General features: G+C 36.8%; 5 protein-coding genes across 7 annotated transcripts; 3 read left to right on the top strand and 2 right to left on the bottom strand.

Annotated features, from left to right (window-relative positions):
* Positions 1-161: 161 nt before the first annotated feature.
* LOC108822230 (chromatin remodeling protein EBS) lies at positions 162-2,373 on the top strand. 2 transcript variants are annotated; one of them, XM_018595263.2, is made up of 6 exons: positions 166-316; positions 392-469; positions 961-1,303; positions 1,382-1,450; positions 1,579-1,717; positions 2,028-2,373. In XM_018595263.2, exons 2-6 carry the CDS (start codon positions 433-435, stop codon positions 2,052-2,054), a joined length of 615 nt encoding a protein of 204 aa, XP_018450765.1. In that variant the 5' UTR covers positions 166-316; positions 392-432; the 3' UTR covers positions 2,055-2,373. The 2 variants fall into 2 exon arrangements, with proteins under 2 accessions (XP_018450764.1, XP_018450765.1); XM_018595262.2 differs by having other exon boundaries at positions 162-469.
* Positions 2,374-2,460: 87 nt separating this feature from the next.
* On the bottom strand, positions 2,461-6,266 carry LOC108822228 (protein STRUBBELIG-RECEPTOR FAMILY 8). Its single transcript, XM_018595260.2, has 13 exons — positions 5,936-6,266; positions 5,583-5,721; positions 5,400-5,471; positions 5,247-5,312; positions 5,083-5,154; positions 4,930-5,001; positions 4,779-4,850; positions 4,623-4,688; positions 4,483-4,548; positions 3,590-4,402; positions 3,235-3,510; positions 2,994-3,150; positions 2,461-2,909 (listed from the first exon to the last, which is right to left on the bottom strand). Exons 1-13 carry the CDS (start codon positions 6,060-6,062, stop codon positions 2,757-2,759), a joined length of 2,151 nt encoding a protein of 716 aa, XP_018450762.1. The 5' UTR covers positions 6,063-6,266; the 3' UTR covers positions 2,461-2,756.
* Positions 6,267-8,045: 1,779 nt separating this feature from the next.
* LOC108819982 (uncharacterized) lies at positions 8,046-8,564 on the top strand. The gene has a single exon (XM_018592982.1). The coding sequence runs from the start codon at positions 8,046-8,048 to the stop codon at positions 8,562-8,564; it is 519 nt and encodes a 172-aa protein (XP_018448484.1).
* Positions 8,565-16,749: 8,185 nt separating this feature from the next.
* Positions 16,750-20,407, top strand: LOC108838055 (calcium permeable stress-gated cation channel 1). 2 transcript variants are annotated; one of them, XM_018611038.2, is made up of 8 exons: positions 16,750-16,837; positions 17,352-17,696; positions 17,804-17,962; positions 18,055-18,190; positions 18,265-18,366; positions 18,453-18,575; positions 18,655-19,076; positions 19,143-20,407. In XM_018611038.2, exons 2-8 carry the CDS (start codon positions 17,383-17,385, stop codon positions 20,230-20,232), a joined length of 2,346 nt encoding a protein of 781 aa, XP_018466540.2. In that variant the 5' UTR covers positions 16,750-16,837; positions 17,352-17,382; the 3' UTR covers positions 20,233-20,407. The 2 variants fall into 2 exon arrangements, with proteins under 2 accessions (XP_018466540.2, XP_018466539.2); XM_018611037.2 differs by lacking the exon at positions 16,750-16,837 and adding an exon at positions 16,857-17,098.
* Positions 20,408-21,297: 890 nt separating this feature from the next.
* LOC108837797 (uncharacterized) lies at positions 21,298-24,267 on the bottom strand. The gene is made up of 2 exons (XM_056992846.1): positions 22,257-24,267; positions 21,298-22,178 (listed from the first exon to the last, which is right to left on the bottom strand). The coding sequence occupies exons 1-2, from the start codon at positions 24,265-24,267 to the stop codon at positions 21,298-21,300; spliced, it is 2,892 nt and encodes a 963-aa protein (XP_056848826.1).
* Positions 24,268-24,410: the final 143 nt, after the last annotated feature.

Consider the following 24,410-nt stretch of genomic DNA (forward strand, 5'->3'; position numbering starts at 1 on the left):
TTATTTTCCGATTAATTGATTCGGAGTCAATCATATGTGTTATGCTTATCGTAATCCCGAACAAAGAAAAAAAAACACAATTCCAAAATTAGTAATAAAAATAATGAAAATAAAAGAAAATAGCAAAAATAAAATAATAAATTGCCCTTGACAACAGTTAAAGCTCTCAAATTGCAAAATGACTCATCTTCTTCTTCTTCTTCTTCATCTAGAGAGAATCTAGGGTTCCAGATTTACTCTTCATCTTCATCTTCATCTTCTTCTATCTACACATCCCTAGATCTTCACAACCCATCAATCTCTATACATTTGCAAGGTACAGAGACAAAAAAAACCCACCTTTATTCCAGCTTAGCACTAACCCTAGCTTCCATGGCGAAAACGCGACCAGGTGTGCCCTCAAAGATCAAAACAGGGAGGAAGGAGCTCGACATGTATACCATCAAAGGCACCAACAAAGTTGTGAGAGGTACATCTCTCTTTCTATCCTCACTTGTAAAGTTGTACACTTTGAGTATATGTTTACATAGGAAGGAAGGGACTGTTTGATAGCTTTGGCATCATCATTCACCATTGTTTCTTAGTTGTATAGCTGTTGAATGTGTTTTTCACTGCTTAGTAGAAAGTGTTTGTGTTATCAAAATGTGATCTTTGGTTGCTCTCTTGTTTCAAAATGGACATTTTATATCAGTGAATTCGTTTGGTTTGGGCTTCTTTTGTGTAAATTTAGTAACTTTTTAATGTAAAAATCGAGTTAACTGTGAAATATGGAATATATATTTTTGTTTGTTATGATATATTGATGCAAAGAGTGTTTTAATTTGGGAAAGATTTTGCATTTACTTACAACTCTGCTCTTTGCTTGTTACTAAGTGAAGAAGAGTGAGTGCATTTGCTTGAAGTTTTTGTTCTCTGTGTAGATTATATTTATTTAGTAATTTTTGAGTTTGTTTTATGCAGCTGGAGACTATGTGTTGATGCGTCCGTCGGATGCTGGTAAGCCACCATACGTGGCACGTGTTGAGAAGATTGAAGCGGATGCTAGGAACAATGTGAAGGTGCACTGTCGGTGGTATTACCGCCCTGAGGAGTCTCTTGGTGGTAGGAGACAGTTCCATGGAGCCAAAGAGCTTTTCTTGTCTGACCATTTTGATGTTCAAAGCGCACACACCATTGAGGGAAAATGCATTGTTCACACCTTCAAGAGCTACACTAGGCTTGAGAACGTTGGAGCAGAGGATTATTATTGTAGGTTCGAGTACAAGGCTGCTACTGGCGCGTTTACCCCTGACCGTGTTGCTGTGTAAGTAGGATGAGTAATTAAACATGTTTACTGATAACCTGAAAATTCCATGAATTTTATAATATTTTGGTGCTGAAGGTACTGTAAATGTGAGATGCCTTATAATCCAGACGATCTCATGGTGCAATGTGAAGGCTGCAAAGACTGGTAAAATGTTGATGTTTGTGTCTCTTTTATTAGCCTACTTCTGTTTCAGTGGAGAAGATCTGTTGTTGAACTTGCTGGTGGTATCCTTTTGTTAACTGATGGTAAGAGTTGGAATGTGATGCGTGTAGGTATCATCCTGCATGTGTTGGCATGACGATTGAAGAAGCAAAGCTGCTTGACCACTTCGCATGTGCTGAATGCAGTTCTGATGACGATGTCAAGAAATCACAGAATGGGTTTACTGCATCTCCAGCTGATGATGTCAAGGTTCGTTTGTCTTTCTTTTGTCATTGCATGTATAGATTCTTGGTTCTGTCTGGATTTGATCTTTGCTTAACGCTGCTTCAGTTATAACTGCAAAACAATCTGTCTGCTAAGGTTATTAATAATCCATTTTTGTTTATGCTTTTACTTCCAAGACTTTGAGTATCTAACGAAAATAGAAACCTCCTTGATTGATACAGTTATTAGCTTCTGAAATGTTTGGCATTTACAGGAAAACTACTCTTCTTTCTTGTTTCTGTTTTGTGCTCAAAATCTTGTGGCTGATGTTAATAATGACATTTGTTGTCTTCAGGTGGAACCAAAGCGCAGGAAAAGATAATCGCGAGGTTCTCAGGGGGTGAAAGCCACAAGGGATGGGCAAGTTATAAACTTGGAAGCTCTCTTTTGTGCATATTTTTAGCTAAGTTAGAATTTTATGTATGGTGTCTGTATGGTGCGTTCCGGAAAACTAAGACAAATGGGAAAAAGGAGAGAAATGATGAAGACAGGTTATGGTGGCTGAGTCAGTTGTATAGACTTTTTCCGTGGCATTTAAGTTAACTTTAGGTCTGTCGTTTTGTGTCTGATAATAACAGACGAACATGAAGAACGCTTTTGTCTTTCGAGTCTTCTCAACATTAACAAACATCATGCCTATCTTCCACCTCCCATTTTCTTAATCATGTTTAGCATTTCCTGAAACAATTTCTTCAAAATTATTCTACATACAAAAAAAGAGAGAGAACAACCGCAAAAGAAAGTCTCAGATTGATTGCTTTTTCGACAAAAAGAAAGAATAAAACAGATGAACAAACATGATACAGAGACAACTTATGTACTCTAATTTTGTCCTCACTCACAAACAAAGTTTCATACTTTTTGGACTGAAGTTCTGAACCAAGATGCATTCTTAACCTCTCTGTCACATCCTTTGATTCAGAGTCCTTCATGTATTGCGCAAAACCGTCCCTCTTGAGGTTTCGGAGCTTCTTTTTAGCTTCCAATGAACAGAAAACAAAAAGAAGTTTTGGATGATTATTACTCAGAATGAGAAATCCATGTTCTCATGTTCAGGTGTCCTGTAAGAAAATCCAGCGTCATCACTAGATCTTCGTTTGACTACACTTGCTCGTTGAACCAACCTCACAAGCTGTTGCACCACCTCCGACATTGGAGGCCTGAACTCTGGTTCCGGCTAAAAATTAACAACAAAAAAGAGAAGATGGTTGGTTACTTTACGAAAACAATTTCATTTTCTTTTAAGATGGTATTAAGTTACCTGAATACAAAGAGCAATGATATCCGCAAAACGAGACAGTGACTTAGCTGGATACATGCCATTAAGAGAAGGATCAACCATTTTAGACAAAGCATCTATATCATGAAGCTGCGGTGTAGCCCATCTCACTAGTGATTGCTCTGCTCTCGTTCTCGAGCTATATTAAACACACACACAGCAAAGGAAAAACTGAATCAATGGCTTCTTTTTGTGGATAAAAAAAAAGGAAAAATATAGAAACCTGTCAAGAGGTTTCCGACCAGTTAAGAGCTCAAGCATGACTACTCCAAAAGTGTATACATCACTTTTAACAGTATAGATTCCAGACAATGCAAACTCAGGAGCGCTGTATCCAAACGAACCCACCATTTGAGTTGAAACTCGTCTCTCAGTGTTGGGATTCAAAGCAGCTAAACCACAGTCTGATAAATGAGGGTTAAGCTCTTCATCTAGCAATATATTCGCCGACTTGAAGTTCCTATGTACAATTGAAGGCAAGCAAACTTCGTGCAAGTACCTGTTTAAAAACCAAGCTCAGGGTTTAACATGAAAGTTTTGTTCACCACATTTTAACCATATAACAAAATGTGACATACTCTAGAGCTTTTGCAGTTCCAAGCGCCACTTTAACACGTGCATTCCAAGTCAACTTCATGCTTCTATCATCATTCAAGTGAAGCATATCATCTAGATTCCCATGTCCAACGTACTCATAGACCAGAAGACGTTGACCATGCTCGGTGCAGTATCCAGCCAAGGGAACAATGTTTGGATGCCTCAACCTCGCCATGTTGGAAACGGCTTCCAAGAAATTATCTTCTTCTTGTAACGAAAGCGCTGCGTTATCAATCTTCTTAATCGCCATTACCTTTCCATTGGGGAACTCTGCTCTATAGACACGGCCTAGAGATCCTTCACCGATGATGTTTTCTTGGCTAAAGCTGTTCGTTGCTACTTGGAGAGAGGAAACAGTGTACTGTGAAGCAGTGATGGGAGATCTCATTCTACTTATAGACCCGTTTTTCATCACCCGATCAACCGTTACTTTCTCTGCAGGTGAAGAAGACTTCAAGTCTGCAATGGATGCTCCGTTTTTAACCCTCTGCTCTTGCACTTCGGTTGTTCCACTAAGTGGATGACTTCTTTGAGAAGCTCCTTTTGTGCTTCTTCCAAATTTCTTTCTCTTCTTATGAAGGCATAAGTAAAGAAAAAGTGCTAGAATACCAGCAGCAAACAGAGAACCGAAGACTATACCAGTGACTACTCCACCAGACAATCCCTTGTCAGAAGATGTCCCTTTGGCTTCAGGACGGTTTTTGGGTTTCTTGGAACCAGAAGGTTTCCCTTTTTTGTCAGGTCTTTCTGGTTGAGGAGATGCAGGAGCATTATCAAAGGAGTTACCATCATATCTGAATGTCAAAGACATAATAAACTAGCTTTCTTTAATCTGAAACTTGAAGAAAAAAACTCTTAAAGTATGGAAACTTACATTAAGTTCTTAATAGAGATAAGCTCCTTAGGTATGGATCCATTGAAATGATTGTTTGCAACATTTCTGCCAAAGAAGACATATACGGTAAGCAAGCGAGAACACATTCATTGCTTTTGTCTATCTAAAATGAAACTTACAGAGTTGTCAAAGGCAAAGCGGAGAGTACATCAATGGAACCAGTCAACTGATTGTTCTGAACATAGCTGTCAAAAGTGAAGAATATTTTCATAATTATGAATCTCTTATTGCATTTTTGATTCTCATTGCAGCAAATGAAGTTTAAAAGCACTCACAGAGCGGAAAGTTTTGACACTGTAGTCAAAGAACTCGGAAGATCGCCACTGAAGTTGTTGTGAGAAAGATCCCTGAACAAAGCAAAACAATAAGATGAACGGAAACTAAAACATATCATTATGATAAAGGGGGGGAAGAAAGAGATCTTACAAGGTTGAAAGTGAGTTATGATCAGCAAAGATATCTCCTATCGACATTGAAAGTGAATTACCACTTACATTCCTATAAAACAACATTTCAAAACTTTAATACACAGTAAGGTGGGTTAAGCTAAATCTCACAGTTCAAAAATGTCAAACTCACATATAAGTAAGAGAAGCCATAGCAGATATGGAGTATGGAAGGTTGCCACTTAAGTTGTTTCTCGCCAAGTTTCTGCATTGCATTTTCTTTTCAGCTGTTAGTCTGAAAATAAACACTTGAGACTAAATACTATAAAAAACATAGCTAAACAAACACAACATTACAGGCTTGTGAGATTCGGTGGCAATTGATATGGAAGTGTATCATGGATGCTGTTTCCGCTAACATCCCTGTATCAAAGAGAAAGAGGTCTAAAGTTACTGAATTAAATCCTCAAAAAAATACAAAGATCACAGACAAAAACAAAAGGACAGTACAGTTTTCTGAGCGACATTAGGTCTGAGAGCAAGTATCCAAGAGTGCCAGAGACTCCTGAATCCGATATATCTCTATAAGAATCACAACAAAGAAAGAAAAAAAAAAACACTATAAGACACTCAATAATCATTACCAATCAATGTCAAAATTGGAAAAAAAAGCAAAAGTGTGGTTTCTTTTACATAGAGACAACTGCTGAGCCCCCCTCACAAGTAATCCCTTTCCATGACTCTCCACATGGATCACCACCACCACCATTCTTCCAATTGGTTAGCTGTGAAGGACTATTCAGTGAAGTATACAAAACTTGAAGGGCTCGAACTGCAATAATACACCAATGAGAAGAGAACAAAACAACTCAGAGGAGTCAGAAAACCCAATCAAGGATCTCTCATAAAGCTTACAACTTTATCTAAAGTCATCTACTTTCAGGAAGAAACAGAGAAACCCAGAAAATCTCAGGTCTCAAATCGTAAAAGATCTCTAAAAGCAAGAAAATGTAAAGGCACACAAATCATAAAGGCCGATACTTTACCATCAGAAGGATCAGTAACACAGTGAACAACGGAGAGTTTAGAGACAGAAGCGAAGATTAGAAGCAAAACAAGGAACATAGCTCTATCTCCGGTAGCCATTGCGTGTCGGTGGTGATCACATTCCATTGCAGAGAAACATTGCCATGAAGGCTTCTAAAAAGGGGAAAGCAAAAGTAAAGAGTGTGACAGAGAAGAAGAGGAAGAATAGTTACAGTGGGTGTTGGGGGTAGTAGCAGCAGTTAAAAGCGTCGCCAACTCGCCATTAAAGAAAGGTATTGGTAGTGACTAGAGAGAGAGAGAGAGAGAGTCCGAGCTGAGTTGAGTTTAATGAAGAGAGAGAAGTTATTATTATTTTAAATTAGGTTAGATTCATTCGCATTAATTTGATAAAAACTTAGTTTAAGACTTCATTAGGCAAATGATTATTATACTCCCTCTATTTCAAAATGATACATATTTTAGAAAAAAAATTGTTTCTAAAAGATCTATATTTTACATTTTAATGTATATAATAATAAAAAATTCTAAACTTCAAAAACATTAATTTTATTTACTAAATTTTGATTGGTTAAAATCATAGAAAATATCTAAACATAGGAAATAATGTATTTATTGTCAAAATTTTACGTATTTTTTTAATAAGTGTAAATTTTTTTAAATATACATTGTTTTGAAATAGATGGAGTATTATATATAAGTGTTTTCTTGTTTTTGACACAATCACAGTCAGTATAAGAAAATCAGTGAATGATCATTGCTGAAATTCTTGACTGATTGATAGTAGTATCTGATTATTGACTGGTGTTTCGGAAAAAAAAGAAAAAAAAAGATTATTGACTGGTGTTCTGTCGGTGTGAGTTTGGAATTTTCTTTTCATTTTATTTGTCCACATACTTTGAATTTTTTGAAGAATTAAATTTTAAGTCTATTAAGCGTTTTAAAAATGAAAAAAAGTTGAATTTGGGGGAACAGAAAAGCTAGCATATAGTATTTGACTCGCGTTCTTAATGGGAATCTATTTGCCTTTCACTCTCAGGTTTTAGTTCGCTTTCTCCAAAGCTCTTTCTTAATTTCTCAACTTGTTGTGCCCACGCCTTTCTTATACTACACTTTTATGTTTCTGTTCGACCACGTTAACTACTTAATTCCACACGTTTGGTCACCAATTGTTTGGTACATCTCTCTGTCTCTCATTATACAGTATTTTCTAAGTTTGAATACCATTTATGTTTTCATTACCAATCGTATTCGGTTACCAACTAATCAAGACATTATACGACCCGGAGAAAGAAATCAATCTTTTGACAGTGTGCATAAATCATATCTAAATGGTAGTTGGTAATTGATATTTAGGTGACTTAAAATCCATGATAAAAAATTAAGCATTGTTAGTTTAACTGAAAAACTGTTTAGCATAAAGGTTAAAGATCACAGGATCAAACTATACTTGGATCATAATTAACTTTTTTAGAGGATAAAGAGTGATAGAATTGCAACAGAAATGAAAACGACATATATATTTGACAAAAGAAACGTGGGATAGTTTCCTGAAAAAGACTAATAATAGAATGAAGACAGTGAAAAGTATTGTCCACTCATGGAAACACGAAGACTATGTTACCTTTTAGTCTGTTCTCCTGTTATTATTTTGTACTCTTATGAAAATATTATGAGATATATTTTGTTCTCAAAATATATTTTAATTCACTATGAGTAAAAATAGAGATAAAACGATTTATATTGGGAAAATCGCATTTTAAACCCTCAAGGTTAACAAGAGACGCACTTTAAACCTTGGCGTTTAAAACCTAACACTTTAAACCATCAGACCTACAAACCTAACACATTTAACCTCTAAACTGTCCCCCATGTTTCCGCCGTCGAAATGTTAAACGGAACAGTAAACGGAGTTTACAGACCTATTAACAGACGTTTTAATTAAAAAAACGTGCTAAACATGTGCTCTATTAACTTGACGAAAATCAAAATCAAATTGGGGATCTAGGGTTCATAACTCAAACCCGATAAAAAACAAAGGAGAAACGAGAGAGAGGAAGACGAATTGAAAGAAAGAGAGAGTTAAAGAGAGATTCTCCCAGGGAGTGAAAGATGATGTCTCAAAGCGATAATTTCCAAAGTGTAGGTTCCCAGAGTGCAATTTCTTCTTCCTCGATTGAGCATAGAGTTCTTTGTCACTGTGATCGCAAGGCAAAGATTGAGAGAGCTTGGACTCGTGAAAACCCTGGGCGTAGATTCTTCGGTTGCAAAGGGTGTCGAGTTGGGAATGGGTATGAGAATTGCAACTTTTTTCGTTGGTTTGATGTGGAGAAACCACATGGATGGCAGCATTTGGCTTTACTGGCAGCGAGAGACATAATCCGAGAGCAAAAGGAGGAGCTAGCCGTTTTGAGGAACAAGGTAAGTACTCCAAATCATGAAGGCTCCAACTTGGACATTTCGAATGAACTTGCAGAAAAATTTAAAGAAAAAGTTGAAGAGTGTGAAGCCTTGAAGAAACAAGTGTTGATACTAGGTGAGAGGAGTGATGTGTTTCGTAATGTTCTTGTGGCCTCCTCGGTCGGATTTGCTATCGTTTTGGGAGGGATAATTGTGATGTCCAAGTACTGATGTTGTTGTCTTAATCTGAGATGTAATATGTTGACTTGGTTATGCAATGGATGTGTAAGACTTTTCTTTTGTTATTGTGTTGTAAGGCTTGTAGTGGATGTGTAAGACTTTGTTCCTATGTTATTGTAGTGTTTTGTAAGACTATTTTTAAGTTAAAAATTGCATTGGATTCTTCTTGATTATGATAACAAAGAAAAAGTTTAACACAATGAAGTTCAAAACATGAGTTTGAAGCCGATAATAGAGTAAAAACAAGAGTCTATAGCCGATAATAGAGTCTACCAAACACGAAATAGATGCTAATATCAAACACGCATACAAGTCGAAAATTCAAACAATTTAGTCTTCTGTTGGAGGATGGCTGCTTTCGCCTTGAGCAGGCTGGATGTTAGGGTCTTGTAGGTTAAGGTTAGACCTATCATAAACCCGGTCGCCAAAAACTTCAAAAGGACGATCAGTGTAAGGACTCCAAAATGTCCCAACACCATATGGAATGGTAGCAGTTTTCCTTATCTTCAATGGTCGCCCTGTAGGGGCCTTCTTCACATGTGGCTTGACCTGATTTGTTGAGGACGAAGGTTGAGGAGCACTAGAACTTACATCAACTACTCTGTTATCAGTTGAAGGTACAGGCTGAGAGCTGCTTACAAACACTGTTGTTTTCTTTCTTCCTTTTGGCTTTGGTGGTGGTTTCGGATGGTCCTGAAACATAATCATTATTTTGAGACAATTTATAGCTTCAAGAAAGACAGCAAAACAGATGATAATATACCTCATTTGGATGCTTTCGAGGTCGGCCCCGTCGGTTCTTTGGTCCTTCTACAGCAACAGGTTCATTCTTGCAACTTGTTTTAATGTGACCAGCTTGCTTGCATTGGCTGCAATGTGGAATTCTTCCATGTCTTGTTGATTTTCCTGCATTTTTCAGGTCTTCAAACGGTTCTTTTCTCCTGTCTCTGGTCTTTGGACGTCCTCGTGGTTTACGAACTTCAGGAACGGCAATTGGAGTCTTGTATGTCTTCTTCCAGAACTTCTCTTCATTCACAGGTTTGATGTTATCTTCGTATGTTGTCTTCAAGACACTCGTGTAGTAGTATTCTGCTACATACCTCGTTGCATCATCTTCATTATCATCCAAAACACATACAGCATGCTTGCACGGTATACCAGTTAGATCCCATTTTCGACAAGCACATTGGTGAGTTGCTAAATTCACCGTATAACCACATTCGAACTCATTCACCTCGTACACATGCTTGCTACTGCGTAGTGTCGAGCAATATTGCTTAGCAACTCTAGCCTTCTCTAATATCGCCATTGTAATTGGTGTGACAAACGTGTCACATTTCTCAGCTTTCATAAACCTTCTTGATACCCTTCTCATAGCATGTCTTCGTATGTCCTCTAGAAGATTAATCACCGGCTTCGACCTGGCCATCTTGATAGTCCTGTTGAAACTCTCGGATAAGTTGTTGTGAACATCTGCACAATGAGATTCCACACTGAAGAATGCACGGCACCATCTACGTGGTTCTGTTGCTAGTAGAGCATCGCAAGCCGTTTGATCATAGTCCTCGAACAGCTTCATTCGCTCTTCATATTCTCCTTCTGTAAAGCTGTACGCCACCCCCCAAAAGAGATTCTTGTATTCTGACCTTGAGAAACCTTGTTTTCTCCAATTAGCATAGATATGCCTCGCACACATACGATGTTCAGCGTTAGGAAGCTCAGCCTTTATCGCAATCACTAGCCCTTTCTGCTTATCGGATATAATAGTCAGCTGCTCTCCATTTCCTAACTCTAAATCTGCTTTCAGCTTCTTCACAAACCAGCCCCAAGTATCTTTATTCTCACCTCTAACTACTGCCCATGCAATTGGATACATTCTGTTATCTGCATCTCTCCCAACGGCTGCAAGCAAATCACCAGTCAACTCCCATTTCAGAAAACATCCATCCAACCCAATCACCGGTCTACAACATTTTTTCCAAGTAGTCCTAAACTCCTCGAAACAGATATAGAAACAATCAAACATTTCCACACCATTTTTCATGATAGTGCAGAGATCAGTTCTAATACCACTGTGCGTTCGCTTGAGCTCACCTTCATAATCCCACAGCTTACCAAACTGAGTTGTTTGCGCTTCCAATATGGAGTCCAAGGCAATTCGCCTGCCTCTATAACACTTTGAAAGTGGAACCACAATATTGTATCGCTCCTTAATTGTGTCTTTGATGACAGAAGCTTGTAAGCTAATATTCCTTATCGCTCCTTAATTGTGTCTTTTCTAACCACAACAGCAATTCTGTTTGATTCCGACCTAGCCATTTTCACATCGTATTGTGTCTTCAAGGAGTATCTAAGGAGTTGATCTTTGAACTCCAAACCTGAGTTAAACTTCTGGAATAACCAAATGTATGGCGGTTTTTCCAAATCACCATGGAACTTTGGCTTTCCATTCCTTCTCCCTTTTGGATCATCCCATTGCTCCCACTCCTCCTCTGATCCTATTGGTGTATCTGGACAAGCGGCATCTTCTTCCAACACACATTCCTCATCACTTTCTTCTGCTTCTCTTTCAGCTGCTTCTTTTTCTTCCAAATTTTGATAAGCTTCTTTTCCAAGATTTGCCATAGAACCTTCTTCAAAAACTGCCCTAAACCTTTCGTCTTCATCACCATCTCCAGCATCTTTAACCACTTCATCACCAATATCAGTTGTTTCTTCCTTTTGTCCTTCTTCAATCAGATTCTCATCAACTGTACCAGCCTGAGGAGCCACATTCTCTTCGCCTTCTTCAGTCTCATTCTCATCAGCCTGAGGAGCCACATTCTCTTCTCCTTCTTCCTCTGATTGCTCAGGTTCCTCATCTTCTATTGGCCTTTCCACTTCTTGTTCTCCATCGCTCTCTGAAAGCTCTTCTTCTTCATAATATCTAACATCAGAGACATCATGTTCAATGAAGATATCGATCTCACCAGCTTCTTTGCCAAGACATATCAAGAGAAATATATCATCAGGATTTTCTTCAAACACATAGTCCACTGTGTTCATATCCTTCGCAATATCTTTGTACCATACAAATCTTATTGGAGCAGTAATCCTTGCATCTTCTCTGCTGAAGCGTACAAATTTATCCCAAGAGATGTCATACAATTCCCACCGCACAGAAGTTACAAACAACTCTCCCATGAACTTGTAGTCACCGTCCTTTTTCTCCATAGTTCCACCGACGTGGATTCTCAAATCAATCATCGACCCTTCTCTGTAGAGTAGAGAAAAGAAAAAAAAATTAGAACACAGTGAACAATCATCAAACACCCAAAATCGATATATGGAGAGAAAAGAAAGCTTACCCCATTTCGAAAGAGCATTCGATTTCGTCTTCTTCCTCTCCCTTCGTTGTCTCCTTTGTTTCTCCTTTGTTTTTTATCGGGTTTGAGTTATGAACTCTAGATCCCTAATTTGATTTTGATTTTCGTCAAGTTAATAGAGCACATGTTTAGCACGTTTTTTAATTAAAACGTCTGTTAATAGGTCTGTAAACTCCGTTTACTGTTCCGTTTAACATTTCGACGGCGGAAACACGAGGGACAGTTTAGAGGTTAAATATGTTAGGTTTGTAGGTTTGATGGTTTAAAGTGTTAGGTTTTAAGCGTCAAGGTTTAAAGTGCGTTTCTTGTTAACCTTGAGGGTTTAAAATGCGATTTTCCCGATTTATATTTAAAGGTGAAAGTGAAATCATATATGTGGAATTGTGGATACAATCTGGCTACTAGCTAGCTTATAAACCTGTCCAGCTGTTCTCGTCAGCGAATAGGAACGAACATGAATGATTAGTTAATGGAAACAACTTTTCCATTTTTGTTGATAATTTCATTATATTTTTTTTTTCTAAAAGGGCTTTTTAGTTTCATTATATGTTTGTTAAATATTGTATCGAAGTTTGAATTTGAAGGGTGGAGTCGTATAATATGTAACATACGATCTTACCAATATATTATTTTCGTTGGACTCAGTAACACATAAGTATATGAATTTTTTTTTTTTAAAAACATATATGAATTTCATATTTTAGTGTAGTTATTACAAAAAAAGAAGTTCTAGTGTAGTTTTATTATATTTGTCACATTTATAGATTTTGTTTTTAGTTTCCTAACGATTAATTACACACTATAGCTAAAAGAATCAGTTCTTGTTTATCTTTTGTATATTTTTTTTTATCTTGTGTTTTGTCTTTGGAAGAATCAAGATTGCTCGTTTAATGTCTCGAAGGATAGACTTTATTCTATGGAATGAAAATCCCGTGATCTTGTCTCGATTCTTTCATCGTGAATGTATTAAAATAACGTTATTTCTGTCATAATCGAGCAATTAAAATAATACTAAGTGTTGCTTTGTTTTGACACTAAGACTTCAGATGACTATATAATCACATTCGGACTTCATATGATATTACATTTGGAACAAGACTTCAAATTATAACAACTATTGTATATTCACATGTATAAATTAGTTAGATGATGAGTAGTTGAGCCTATCATATCAAACGATTGTATATGTGTAGCAAGCTAAATTAAATTCACATTACACGTTTAAACCTTCTAACAAACTATGTTTGGAACTTACATGTAGTGTTAATATATCCAGGTGAATTCAACCTGGAATCACATTTTTTTATGTTTGTATTTTCTTTGTTTTCTCACAAAGAGGTTATTAACTTAAAACCAACTATGCACAACTTCAAATTTATAAACAAGAAAGGAAAATTCTGTGAAATACATTGTTTTCCGGTATTGTAGAAACGAATTATGTTTGTTTGGAAAGAAGTCATATTTGGCCACTACTCATGTAAGAAAGTAAAGTCCTAATAGGTATCACAAACACAAGTGTTCATCGAAAACTCAAATAAAAATCTTGTGCGACCATATACTCCGAGTTCGAAGGATATGAAAAACTTGTCAATCACGGGCTATCTGGAAGGGGCCTTATTGGACTTCGGCCCAAAGGTTTTGTGTTTGGTGACTTTGGTCGCAAAACCGTTTTTAGAATATTTTTTTTCGTTTTTAGAACTTTCTTTTCTCAATTTCGCAACATGTATCATGTCCGGAAAACTTCAAACCAATTTCGGACTAAACCAATAAATTAGATGATTTTCATCATAGTCTGTGAAGTCTGGAAAATAGTTTAACAAATATTAGAACATTAAAGCTAGTAGTGTTAGTTTAGTTGTAATGCTAATCAAATCTTTTGATATCACTTTCTAAAATGTTACCGAATCATTGGTCTTTGGTTATTATAAGCATATAGTGGGCTCCGTATTATGTGGTCGTGGCCACTACTAGGCCATGGATTTTATTTACAAAATGAATGAATAAGGTTGTTAAAGTCTAATTCCAAATAATATTCAACATTCAACCGATTCTGTTTAGTGGACTATGAAAGAAGACAACCATCTTCTTGAATGATCTTCAGCATAAAGTTTCCACTAATAGTGTTTCAGTCACCACTCGCACGCTCAGCGCGTTACAAACATGTGTGTCCCCACGTTAAACGCATGTCTTACCAAATCTTCAACGCTACAGTACAGTCTCTTAACATTTTCTATCCGTTACAGTCTTTGTCCGACTAACCGTTAGGCTTATATCTACCATTCAATAAATTCTCATTAAAAATACAGAAAATTCCTACATCAACGGCCGGAATTCGCCAGAACAATTGTGTGTTCTCATATCAATAAAATAATTATTCACACAAATAAACTTACACTCACTCATTTTTATTACTTGATGTTCTATAATTATAAATTTAAAATATTTATTTTTGTATCTAATTATTATAACCACAATTGAATGATAAAACAATCTGTATCATGCAAAGGATAATAAAATTTAATAATTTTATATTGAAAATCGAAATCACCATCTAATTTAGAACATGAAATATTTTTTTCAAACGTATCAAATATAAGAAGTTGGAAATAGTAATGATTAATGAACAAAGTATACACACTAACTGTAAAGTAGCATTATTGAAAGAGTGAGCTACAAGTTGTATGCCACAGGAGTACAGGACTATAGGAAGAAGTAAACTAAAGAATGAATATCAAATGGATTCTTTAATAATGTAGACAAAGAAAACCACTTTCCACAATTAGCAGCCCCCGGCTAACAAAATAAAGAAAAACAGAGAAAAAGTTGTCGGTTTATGCGTCAACATCACAATTGATTTGAAGCTTAATCACAAAGGAAGATTCAGAATTACTAAACTGATTCTTTTTCGAATTGTTTATTACTAGTAACTAGGTGTTTTCCTGCACCTATGTGCAGTAAAAGAGTTTTAAAATATTTTCTAACAGGTAAACATAAATTATATTTATTTTTTATTAATATTATAAATTTTCTTTTTCTTATTAATATTTTAATATAAATTTGATTTAACTGAACATTAAAATTAAGATAAAAACAATTTTGTTTATTTTGAAATATATTTAAGAATGTGCATGTATATATTTAAAATTATAATCTTAGGTAGATTTTTCTATCTATTATTTTAATTAAATAATATTAAATAAATATGTAAAATTGCATAATTGTCAAAAATTAAAATTAAACAATTTTATAAAATCTGTAGATATACATATAAGAAACTAATGATTTTACGAATTAATTTGATTTTATGATTTAGTTTTTATAATTTTCTAAAAATATGTATATATTTTTGAAATATTTTTAATTTAAATGATATTTCAAATTTGAAATGTCATAATTGAATATATTTATTTTAATGATGATTTATGAGTTATTACCATATTTTTAAAAAGTCCAAAAATATAAATCGACAATAAATGTAATACATGAGTTATTACCATATTTTAAAAGTTTACCAAAAATATAAACTAACATTAAATATAATTTTCCATGTCATATTAATATATAAGACATGTCATCAATTTTAGTAGCAATGCCATATTACTTTTGTGAAAATGATTGTAGAAGACATGTGGTAAAATCACTTCTCAAATATAATCTAGGGGATGAAAATTTCATAATTGTCAAAAATTAAAATTAAAAAATATTTATAAAACTTGTAGATATATATAAGAAACTAATGATTTTACGATGGGGAATTTTCAAAAATACCACTTTTAAGGTACTACTATTCATCTTTACCACCACTAAATACACATTTTCAAAAATACCTTATTTATTAAAAGGTTAAAAGTTCTTATATCTTTGTTTTTATATGCTTTCAAAATTCTAATTATAAACTCTAAATCCTAAACTTCCAACTCTAAACCCTAAACCCTAAATCCTCAACAATAAACCCTAAACCCTAAACTATATACCCTAAATTCAATACTCTAAACCTTAAACCCTAAAACCTCAATTATAAACCTTAAATCATCAATTATAAACCTTAAATCTTCAACTCTAAACTCTAAACTATATACCCTAAACCCTAAAACATCAAATCTAAACCCTAAATCTAAAACCCTTAAATCTAAACCCTTCATTGAAAGTGGTGGTAAAAGTGGTTAATGTAAACATGAAAAGTGGTACTATGAAAATGGTATTTTTGGTAATTTCTCTTTTACGATTTAGTTTGATTTTATGATTTAATTTTTGTAATTTTCTAAAAATATGTATATATTTTTGCAATATTTTTAATTTAAATGATATTTCGAAATTTGAAATGTCATAATTGAATATATTTATTTTAATGATGATTTATGAGTTATTACCATATTTTAAAAAAGTCCAAAAATATAAATCAAAAATAAATGTAATATATGAGTTATTACCATATTTTAAAAAGTTTACCAAAAATATAAATTAACATTAAGTATAATTGTCCATGTCATATTAATCAATAAGATATGTCATCAATTTTATTAGCCATGTCATATTATTTTTGTGAGAATGATTGTAGAGAAGACATGTGGCAAAAATTGTCCATGTCATATTAATCTATAAGACATGTCATCAATTTTAATAGCCATGTCATATTATTTTTGTGAGAATGATTGTAGAGAAGACATGTGGCAAAATCACTTCTCAAATATAGTCTAGGGGATTAGGTGAACGAACGTAGTAGCCTTTCACAACGGCACTAAGAATTAAAAATAAATAAACAAAAAAGAAAAGATGATAAATAAATAAATAAATAAATAAATATAAATTGATAAACCTTTTGGCAAAGCCAATGAGAGTCATCAACAAAACTCTGGCCGTATTCTCTCCGTCTTCGTCGTCTTCTTCTTCCTCGCGACTGTATGATCTCTTTCATCACCCACTCCCTTAATAATAACTGCTTCTCTTATCAGTTCCCACACCCAACATTATCTCAAAGCATCATCACAAAATTTAATAACAACATCCTAAAAAAATCGGAACTTTTTATGTTTTGCTTAGGTTACTGAGTCTTTGGTTGTGTGTTTGCGTGTTACTAGTTCACTGAAGAGGTTAAAAGAGCAAGAAAGTTCTTAGCTTTGGATGAATCTCGAACTGATCTAAACCCTCTTCTTCTTAAGGGTTTCTCTCTGTTTCCTTCTTCCTTGTGAAAGTTCTAAACTTTTTCTCCTTTATCGTGAAATTAAAGTCTCTGGGTCTCATCAAAAAGCAAACTTTTTACATGCTCTGAGTTGTCTCTTGTTCCCAAGGCTTGGCCTTTTCTGGGTTTTTGATTTTGGTCAAAGCTTTGACAATCTTCTTGTAGCTTGTTTCAATAATCATCAAAGCTTAAACCTTTTTAACAGAGTCTCTCTGCTTCTTTGTATCTCTACAGGTTAAAGGAGCAAGCAAGCACATATAAATAGATGGCTACACTTCAGGACATTGGTGTATCAGCTGGGATAAACATCCTGAGTGCATTCATTTTCTTCATCATCTTCGCAATCTTGAGGCTCCAGCCCTTCAACGACAGAGTCTACTTCTCCAAATGGTACCTCAAGGGGCTGAGAAGCAGCCCTACTCGTGGCGGCGCCTTTGTCCAGCGCTTTGTCAACCTTGACTTCAGGGCTTACTTGAAGTTCCTGAACTGGATGCCTGAGGCTCTCAAGATGCCTGAGCCTGAGCTCATCGATCATGCCGGTTTGGATTCGGTTGTGTATCTCAGGATTTACTGGCTGGGGTAAAGATTCCAACTTTGTCAAACCCAGTTGACCTAGAGAAGCAGCATAGTTAGTTAGCTACTGTGTTATATGATTCTTTAAACATTATCTATTTGATCAAGTGCAGGCTTAAGATCTTTGCTCCAATAGCAGTGCTCGCTTGGGCAGTTCTTGTGCCAGTGAACTGGACAAACGACACGTTGGAGTTGGCTAAGCAGCTAAGGAATGTAACTTCTAGCGATATTGACAAACTATCTGTTTCCAATATACCAGAGTATTCAATGAGGTGCTTTACCATCTTGAGTCTTTTTATATTTCTCTCTCTCTGTCAGAAATGTAATGTTTTGAGCTACTTTTTTTTCTGTTTTTTTTTTCCAGGTTTTGGACGCATATAGTGATGGCATATGCATTTACAATCTGGACTTGTTATGTGTTGATGAAAGAATATGAGACGATTGCTAACATGAGGCTCCAGTTTGTTGCATCAGAAGCTCGTCGGCCTGACCAGTTCACTGTAAATTTCTCTTTTTTTTCTTTTCCCTTGGTAGTGTTGACACGGATCTAATATATGTTTGGGATTTGTGATAGGTTCTTGTTAGAAATGTACCTCCGGATGCTGATGAAACTGTAAGTGAACTGGTGGAGCATTTCTTCCTGGTCAATCACCCTGATCATTACTTGACACATCAGGTTAGTTCCTTAGAAGCTTGAAACTGTATGAGACTATATAAGAAGCTTCCTCGGTTCTTACTTTGTTGTATGAAAACTATACGTAGGTTGTATGCAATGCAAACAAGCTCGCTGATTTGGTAGAAAAGAAGAAGAAGCTGCAGAACTGGCTTGATTATTACCAACTCAAATACGCTAGAAATAACAACACTGAGAGAATCATGGTGAAGGTACTTGATAATATGAAATCTCAAATCTTCACATATATTTATTTTGTTCTGTTATATTTAATCATCTTTCACCAACCAGCTTGGCTTCCTTGGGCTTTGGGGACAAAGAGTGGATGCAATAGAACACTACATAGCCGAGATAGACAAAACATCAAAAGAGATTGCTAAAGAAAGACAGGAAGTGGTGAATGATCCCAAGTCCATAATGCCAGCAGCTTTCGTCTCCTTCAAAACTCGCTGGGCCGCTGCCGTCTGCGCTCAAACCCAACAGACCCGAAACCCGACCCAATGGCTAACCGAATGGGCTCCAGAGCCTCGTGATGTCTACTGGCCTAACCTCGCTATACCATACGTCTCTCTGACCGTGAGAAGGCTGTTGATGCACGTTGCCTTCTTCTTCCTAACCTTCTTCTTCATCATACCAATAGCCTTCGTTCAGTCCCTCGCTACCATCGAAGGGATCGTCAAAGCTGCACCGTTCTTGAAAGCTATCGTCGAGGAGTAAGTTTCTTCACATTCTCTGTTCTTGAGATATTACTAGTAACTGACTTGTCTTGATTCTTGTAGTGACTTCATGAAGTCAGTGATACAAGGCTTCTTACCTGGTATAGCATTGAAGCTCTTCCTCATCTTCTTACCATCCATACTCATGATCATGGCCAAGTTCGAAGGCTTCACGTCCATCTCATCCTTGGAGAGACGCTCTGCGTTTCGTTACTACATCTTCAACTTCGTGAACGTCTTCCTCGCCAGCGTTATCACCGGAGCCGCCTTTGAGCAGCTCAGCGCTTTCCTCAACCAGTCACCAAACCAGATCCCCAAGACCATAGGCGTGGCGATACCGATGAAGGCCACGTTCTTCATCACTTACGTAATGGTGGACGGTTGGGCGGGAGTAGCTGGAGAGATTCTGATGCTGAAGCCTCTGATCATGTTCCATCTCAAGAACACGTTCTTGGTCAAGACCGAGAAAGACAGAGAGGAGGCTATGGATCCAGGGAGCATCGGTTTTAATACCGGAGAGCCGAGGATACAGCTTTACTTCCTTCTCGGTCTTGTCTACGCTCCTGTCACGCCGATGCTACTTCCTTTCATCTTGGTCTTCTTCGCACTCGCCTACATTGTGTACCGTCATCAGATCATCAACGTGTACAACCAAGAATACGAGAGCGCTGCGGCGTTTTGGCCGGACGTTCACGGACGTGTTGTAGCTGCGCTGATCATATCTCAGGTGCTTCTGATGGGTCTGTTGGGGACGAAACACGCTGCGCTGGCTGCACCGTTTCTCATCGCTTTGCCTGTGCTTACCATTGGGTTCCACCGCTTCTGCAAGGGCCGTTACGAGCCGGCTTTCGTCAGGTATCCTTTGCAGGAAGCTAAGATGAAAGATACGTTGGAGAGGGCGAGGGAGCCGAACTTGAACTTGAAAGGGTACTTGCAGAGTGCTTACGTTCATCCGGTTTTCAAAGGAGGTGAAGATGATTATGATGATGATGATGATGGGGACTATGGTGGTGATGATAAGCTCGGGAAGTTTGAGGATGAGGCTGTTATTGTTCCCACTAAGCGTCAGTCGAGGAGGAATACTCCGGCTCCTAGTAGAGTCAGTGGAGAGTCTTCACCACCGTCTTTGCCCTTTAGTGGTAAACAAGTCTAGAGAAAAAAAGAGATGATTCTACAAGTATATATACATATATGGTGCTTTCTATATGTACATAGAGAGAGAGAGAGATAAGAGGATACGTGAGCTCAGTGTTTCCTAAGATTTGTGCTGTGAAGTGACCTTAAGGGTTCTTTTGTGTTTGCGTAGTTACCTTCAAATCTTTCTAGTCTTTGGACAAACCCATTTTTTTTACCATCAGATGAATTGTCTCAGAGTGTCTGTTAATGCAGATTATAATCGTTAACCAATAGAAACCGGCAGCGCTGTTAGGCTATTTTCTTGAGAAATGAGTGATAAAATAAGACAAAAAAAAATATGTGTACCATATTGACAACTAAACTATTGACAACAAAGATTTCAAATAAAACAACTATCATAAAAGTTGAAATCCAAAACAACCTTATGCTTGGATCATTTTATGATTTCTAGCATCTTCTAGAACCCACAACACAAGGTTTTGTCCATTCTGAAAATGTATGCCTAGTTTATCTTTGTAGCTGAACAAAGGACCAGAAAAACCAAAAGGCTCTGGTAACATGTTATCTTTGTTAATAAAACCGAACTTCTCTGTTCTAAGAGGCTTATCTAGTCTTATTCTGGGAGATGAAAATGGTTAGTGTTCACCTACACTACTAAGTCACACCATTTGTCCTCACAGAACTCTTTTACATATTGCAAGTTATATCTTTCTTATGCAGCTATTGATGATACACAACGAATGATGCAAATGGGTGTGGATTTGGTTTTGATACATCAAAGGTATTATCTCTATCACAAGCACTCTTGACTCATCACCTATTGAATCTCGATTTGTATGATGATGAGTTTCAATAAACAAGAACTCGATAATAAGAATAACTCTCTTATTAATCTCTTAAGGAAAATAACTCAAAACCTTAAGCTCTCAATCTCTCAATCACAAAACTCATAAGTTATGCAACACTCTTGCATCTCCTTATATATAAACTTAATTTCCTAAACTCATTAGGTATAACATATTTGGATATTTTCCTAATCCTTTCATGAACCATAACTCGGTAGGATTAGATTGCTTTCTCCTCAAGCTAACTTCAAGCTTACTCCAACAATCTCCCCCTTAAGCTTGAAATCCATTCGAAACAAACTTTTGATAATGCCTCTCATCTTCTTGAGCTTCAATTTCCCAAACTCTTTCATCAAGACGTCGACTCTATTTTCACTCTCGGGTATAAGCCGATGTAATTCTTGAAACAATATAGCATGTTTCATGGCTTCAATCCCTGCCATGTTTTCAGTTTCACACGACGATACCACAACATTCTCTTGTTTACTCGAACACCACCTAATTAGACTTTCACCAACATAAAAGATATGTCCTGTCGCTCTCTTGCTCTTGTCATCATTCTCTTTTACTCTAAGCAAATCATTATCATGAAGAATGCTTTTAAACTCAGTTTCTTTGTCCAGCATTTTCGAATTCAATTTCAAGCTTTCAGCTCTTGCTTCTCTGAGAGCTTCCTGAAGACAAATCACATCATCTTCCACTTCTTTGAGATCATCTCTCAACAGAGACTCTTTCTTCAATGCTCCATCAGTTTCTTCATGGGCCCTTTTCACCAAATTACCTAACCTGTTTGTTTCTCTTCTCATTTTACAAACTTCTTCATCAAACTTCTTCACGTGATTAAACAGACCAGTCTCTCTCATCTTGATTTGTTTCACCTCACTGACTTGCGTGACTTCAATCCTGTTCTTGTAATGTTCTACTTGTATCTCGTAATCCTGACCACCTAGGCTCAACAACTCTTCTTTCAACACGCGTGATTCACTCGACGCTTGGTGTAACGCTGAAGCTAAAATCTGCATAGATATCTCGCTCTTCTCCTCTTCCACTTTCGACCTGATTTTATTCTTCTCTTCCATAAGAATTTGATTTTTCTTTAAACCCTGTTTCTTCTCCTCTTTAACAGTTTCAAGCTCACTCTTCATTTTTATTGCCTCTTTGACAGTTTCAAGCTCACCAGGATTAGGATAATGACCACCCTGTTTCTTCTCCTCTTTGACAGTTTCAAGCTCACTCTTCATTTTTATTGCCTCTTTCTCATCCTTAGATAATAATTCTTCAGCAGTCTCTAACAGTTGTTCTGATTTATAAAGATCTTCGCTTTGCCTAAGCCCCGCCATCGCCATTAACTTTGCCTTATCTTTGAGTTCAGTCATCTCAGACACCACAGCGTGCAATCTTTTACTTCTTCCTTCTAGCTGTTTCGTCAAAGAAACCAGAGAGTCCGAGCCAGATCTCTTCATCATGTTGGCTTCCTCTAACTGTTCCTGCAGTTCTATGGCTTTGTTGCACAACTGGTCAGCAGATCCGTGGGGATGAGACTTTGCCATCTTCAAAACTTCTATCTCAGCATAAAGTTTCTCAATGATCTTATCTCGTTTTTTAACATCTGTATCTGTTTCAAAGCTTCTCGCATACTTCAGGTCCCTCACGATGCTTACAAGATCATTGATACTGTTCCTTGTGCATCCATGTACGCTAAGCTCTCTTTTCTGCGTCTCAATACCCAAAAATAGGTCCAGCAAAGATCCCAAGATGTTCCGATACGACACATAAAGCTTGTTACGAGGACAAATCCAATCGCCCCTGAGCATTCGAGAGACTGCGTACATGATATCGCGGCGTTCTCCTTTGTAGATAACAAGCTGCTCCTTCACTGGAACCTTTACCTTTGGCTCGATTCTGTGGTGGAGCTGCTCCACTGTGTTGTTCTTGTTGGTGTAGATCACTATTGTTTTCCCTCCATAAATCATCCTCACGAAGATCTGCAACTGAGTTGACTCAGAACGACTCGTTGACTGGGCGTTGACCTCACGCCTCTTCATCTTGTTAAGGAGATTCTCGACACCGTTGTCGTCGAGCTTCCATCTGTGCAGATCCCTTAATGCATCCATTTCCTCCTGGATGTTATCAAGTTCGCCTCTGAGATACATTGAGAAAGTATCCTTTTGACAATTAATGGACTCTGCCACGATATAAAATTCTATCTCTTCTTCCTTCTCCTTGATCAGTGCTCTCTGAAGTGTATTTATATCATATGCTTGTCTCTTAATGATCTCGTTAGCTTGGCTCAATAGCTGTGGTTTGTTTTCAAATTCAGAAACCACCATGAAAACCTTCTTGGTTTTGATTGAAAACTCAACACGCGTTCGATCCGTCTCTCCTTCTCTGAAGTGAAAGTACGACTGCATATCAGGAAGTTTCTCGTATCTTTCCCAAAGCTTATGTTTTAACTCTTTAATCTCTCTGGCTTGTGAAGTTAACTTCAGGCTCGCCCGCTTCAGCTCTTTTTGTAGGCTCTCTTGCTTCAAATAACCTTCGAAGATAATCTCAACACTCTTAGTATCCTTTTGCTTCCTTTTTTTCTTTGCAGGTCTATTGATAAAAAACTCCATTATAGGTAACACAAACGCTAGTGTTTTATCCTGACCAGTACGAACCCTTCCAGCAATATCAGCATCATCAAGAACCATATCAAAAGTCATGGCTTGAAATCTAAAAAGAACTTCAATACCCTTCTCCTTAAACTTTTCCCTCAATGGATCCGAGATTCTGAAATTTGAAACAGCATTAGAGTTATTGATATTTACTTCTTCTACGATCCGCTTCACCTTCTTGCTGCTCTTCTTCTTTGGATCATTCTGTTTAACATCATTGTTCTGCCCTGTGGCTAGATACGCATGGTCACGTTTCAATAATTTAACCGAAGAATCTATCCACTCAGAGGCTTTATCAACTCTGATTTCTTCCTCTAGGTCAGAAGCTTCTTCGTTGGATTTGTCTTCTTTGTCCTCTTCGTTTTTTTCTTCATACAGAAGGTAGCCCCTCTTCCAAGTTTTCTCTATCCTTTTATAATACTCTTCACTGTCTCTAAGGGCTAAAGGATCTCTCATAATCTCATCCTTTTTCTTAGTCTCCACAGTCATTATGTCAACCTTTACAACGAACTCAAATTCAATGCTACTCCATAGATTTGTTTCATGCATCTTCCAGTTAGAACTAAAGCCGTTGATCAAGTGCTTAACTTCCTTCAAGTCCGCCTCTGGATCCTCTTTTTGTATCTTCTCTTTATTTTTCTTCCTTTTCTTCTTAGGTCTGCGCGCTGTATTTACCAGATCATGATCATCAA

This window comes from Raphanus sativus, chromosome 8 (genome assembly GCF_000801105.2).
Source record: "Raphanus sativus cultivar WK10039 chromosome 8, ASM80110v3, whole genome shotgun sequence".
NCBI lineage: Eukaryota > Viridiplantae > Streptophyta > Magnoliopsida > Brassicales > Brassicaceae > Raphanus > Raphanus sativus.

Bases quoted from the DNA above. Each gene is read 5' to 3' on its own strand.
- LOC108822230 (XM_018595262.2), top strand. From the start codon at position 373: ATGGCGAAAACGCGACCAGGTGTGCCCTCAAAGATCAAAACAGGGAGG. The intron at 470-960 runs GTACATCTCTCT...TGTTTTATGCAG, and splicing joins CACCAACAAAGTTGTGAGAG to CTGGAGACTATGTGTTGATG. The intron at 1,304-1,381 runs GTAAGTAGGATG...TTGGTGCTGAAG, and splicing joins ACCCCTGACCGTGTTGCTGT to GTACTGTAAATGTGAGATGC.
- LOC108838055 (XM_018611038.2), top strand. From the start codon at position 17,383: ATGGCTACACTTCAGGACATTGGTGTATCAGCTGGGATAAACATCCTG. The intron at 18,191-18,264 runs GTAAATTTCTCT...GATTTGTGATAG, and splicing joins GTCGGCCTGACCAGTTCACT to GTTCTTGTTAGAAATGTACC. The intron at 18,576-18,654 runs GTACTTGATAAT...TTCACCAACCAG, and splicing joins CTGAGAGAATCATGGTGAAG to CTTGGCTTCCTTGGGCTTTG.
- LOC108822228 (XM_018595260.2), bottom strand. From the start codon at position 6,062: ATGGAATGTGATCACCACCGACACGCAATGGCTACCGGAGATAGAGCT. The intron at 4,689-4,778 runs GTGAGTGCTTTT...CACTTTTGACAG, and splicing joins GTGTCAAAACTTTCCGCTCT to CTATGTTCAGAACAATCAGT. The intron at 3,151-3,234 runs GTTTCTATATTT...TGTTTAATATAG, and splicing joins GGTCGGAAACCTCTTGACAG to CTCGAGAACGAGAGCAGAGC.
- LOC108819982 (XM_018592982.1), top strand. From the start codon at position 8,046: ATGATGTCTCAAAGCGATAATTTCCAAAGTGTAGGTTCCCAGAGTGCA.
- LOC108837797 (XM_056992846.1), bottom strand. From the start codon at position 24,267: ATGCATGAAACAAATCTATGGAGTAGCATTGAATTTGAGTTCGTTGTA. The intron at 22,179-22,256 runs GTCATTATCCTA...AAACTGTTAAAG, and splicing joins AGAGGAGAAGAAACAGGGTG to AGGAGAAGAAACAGGGTTTA.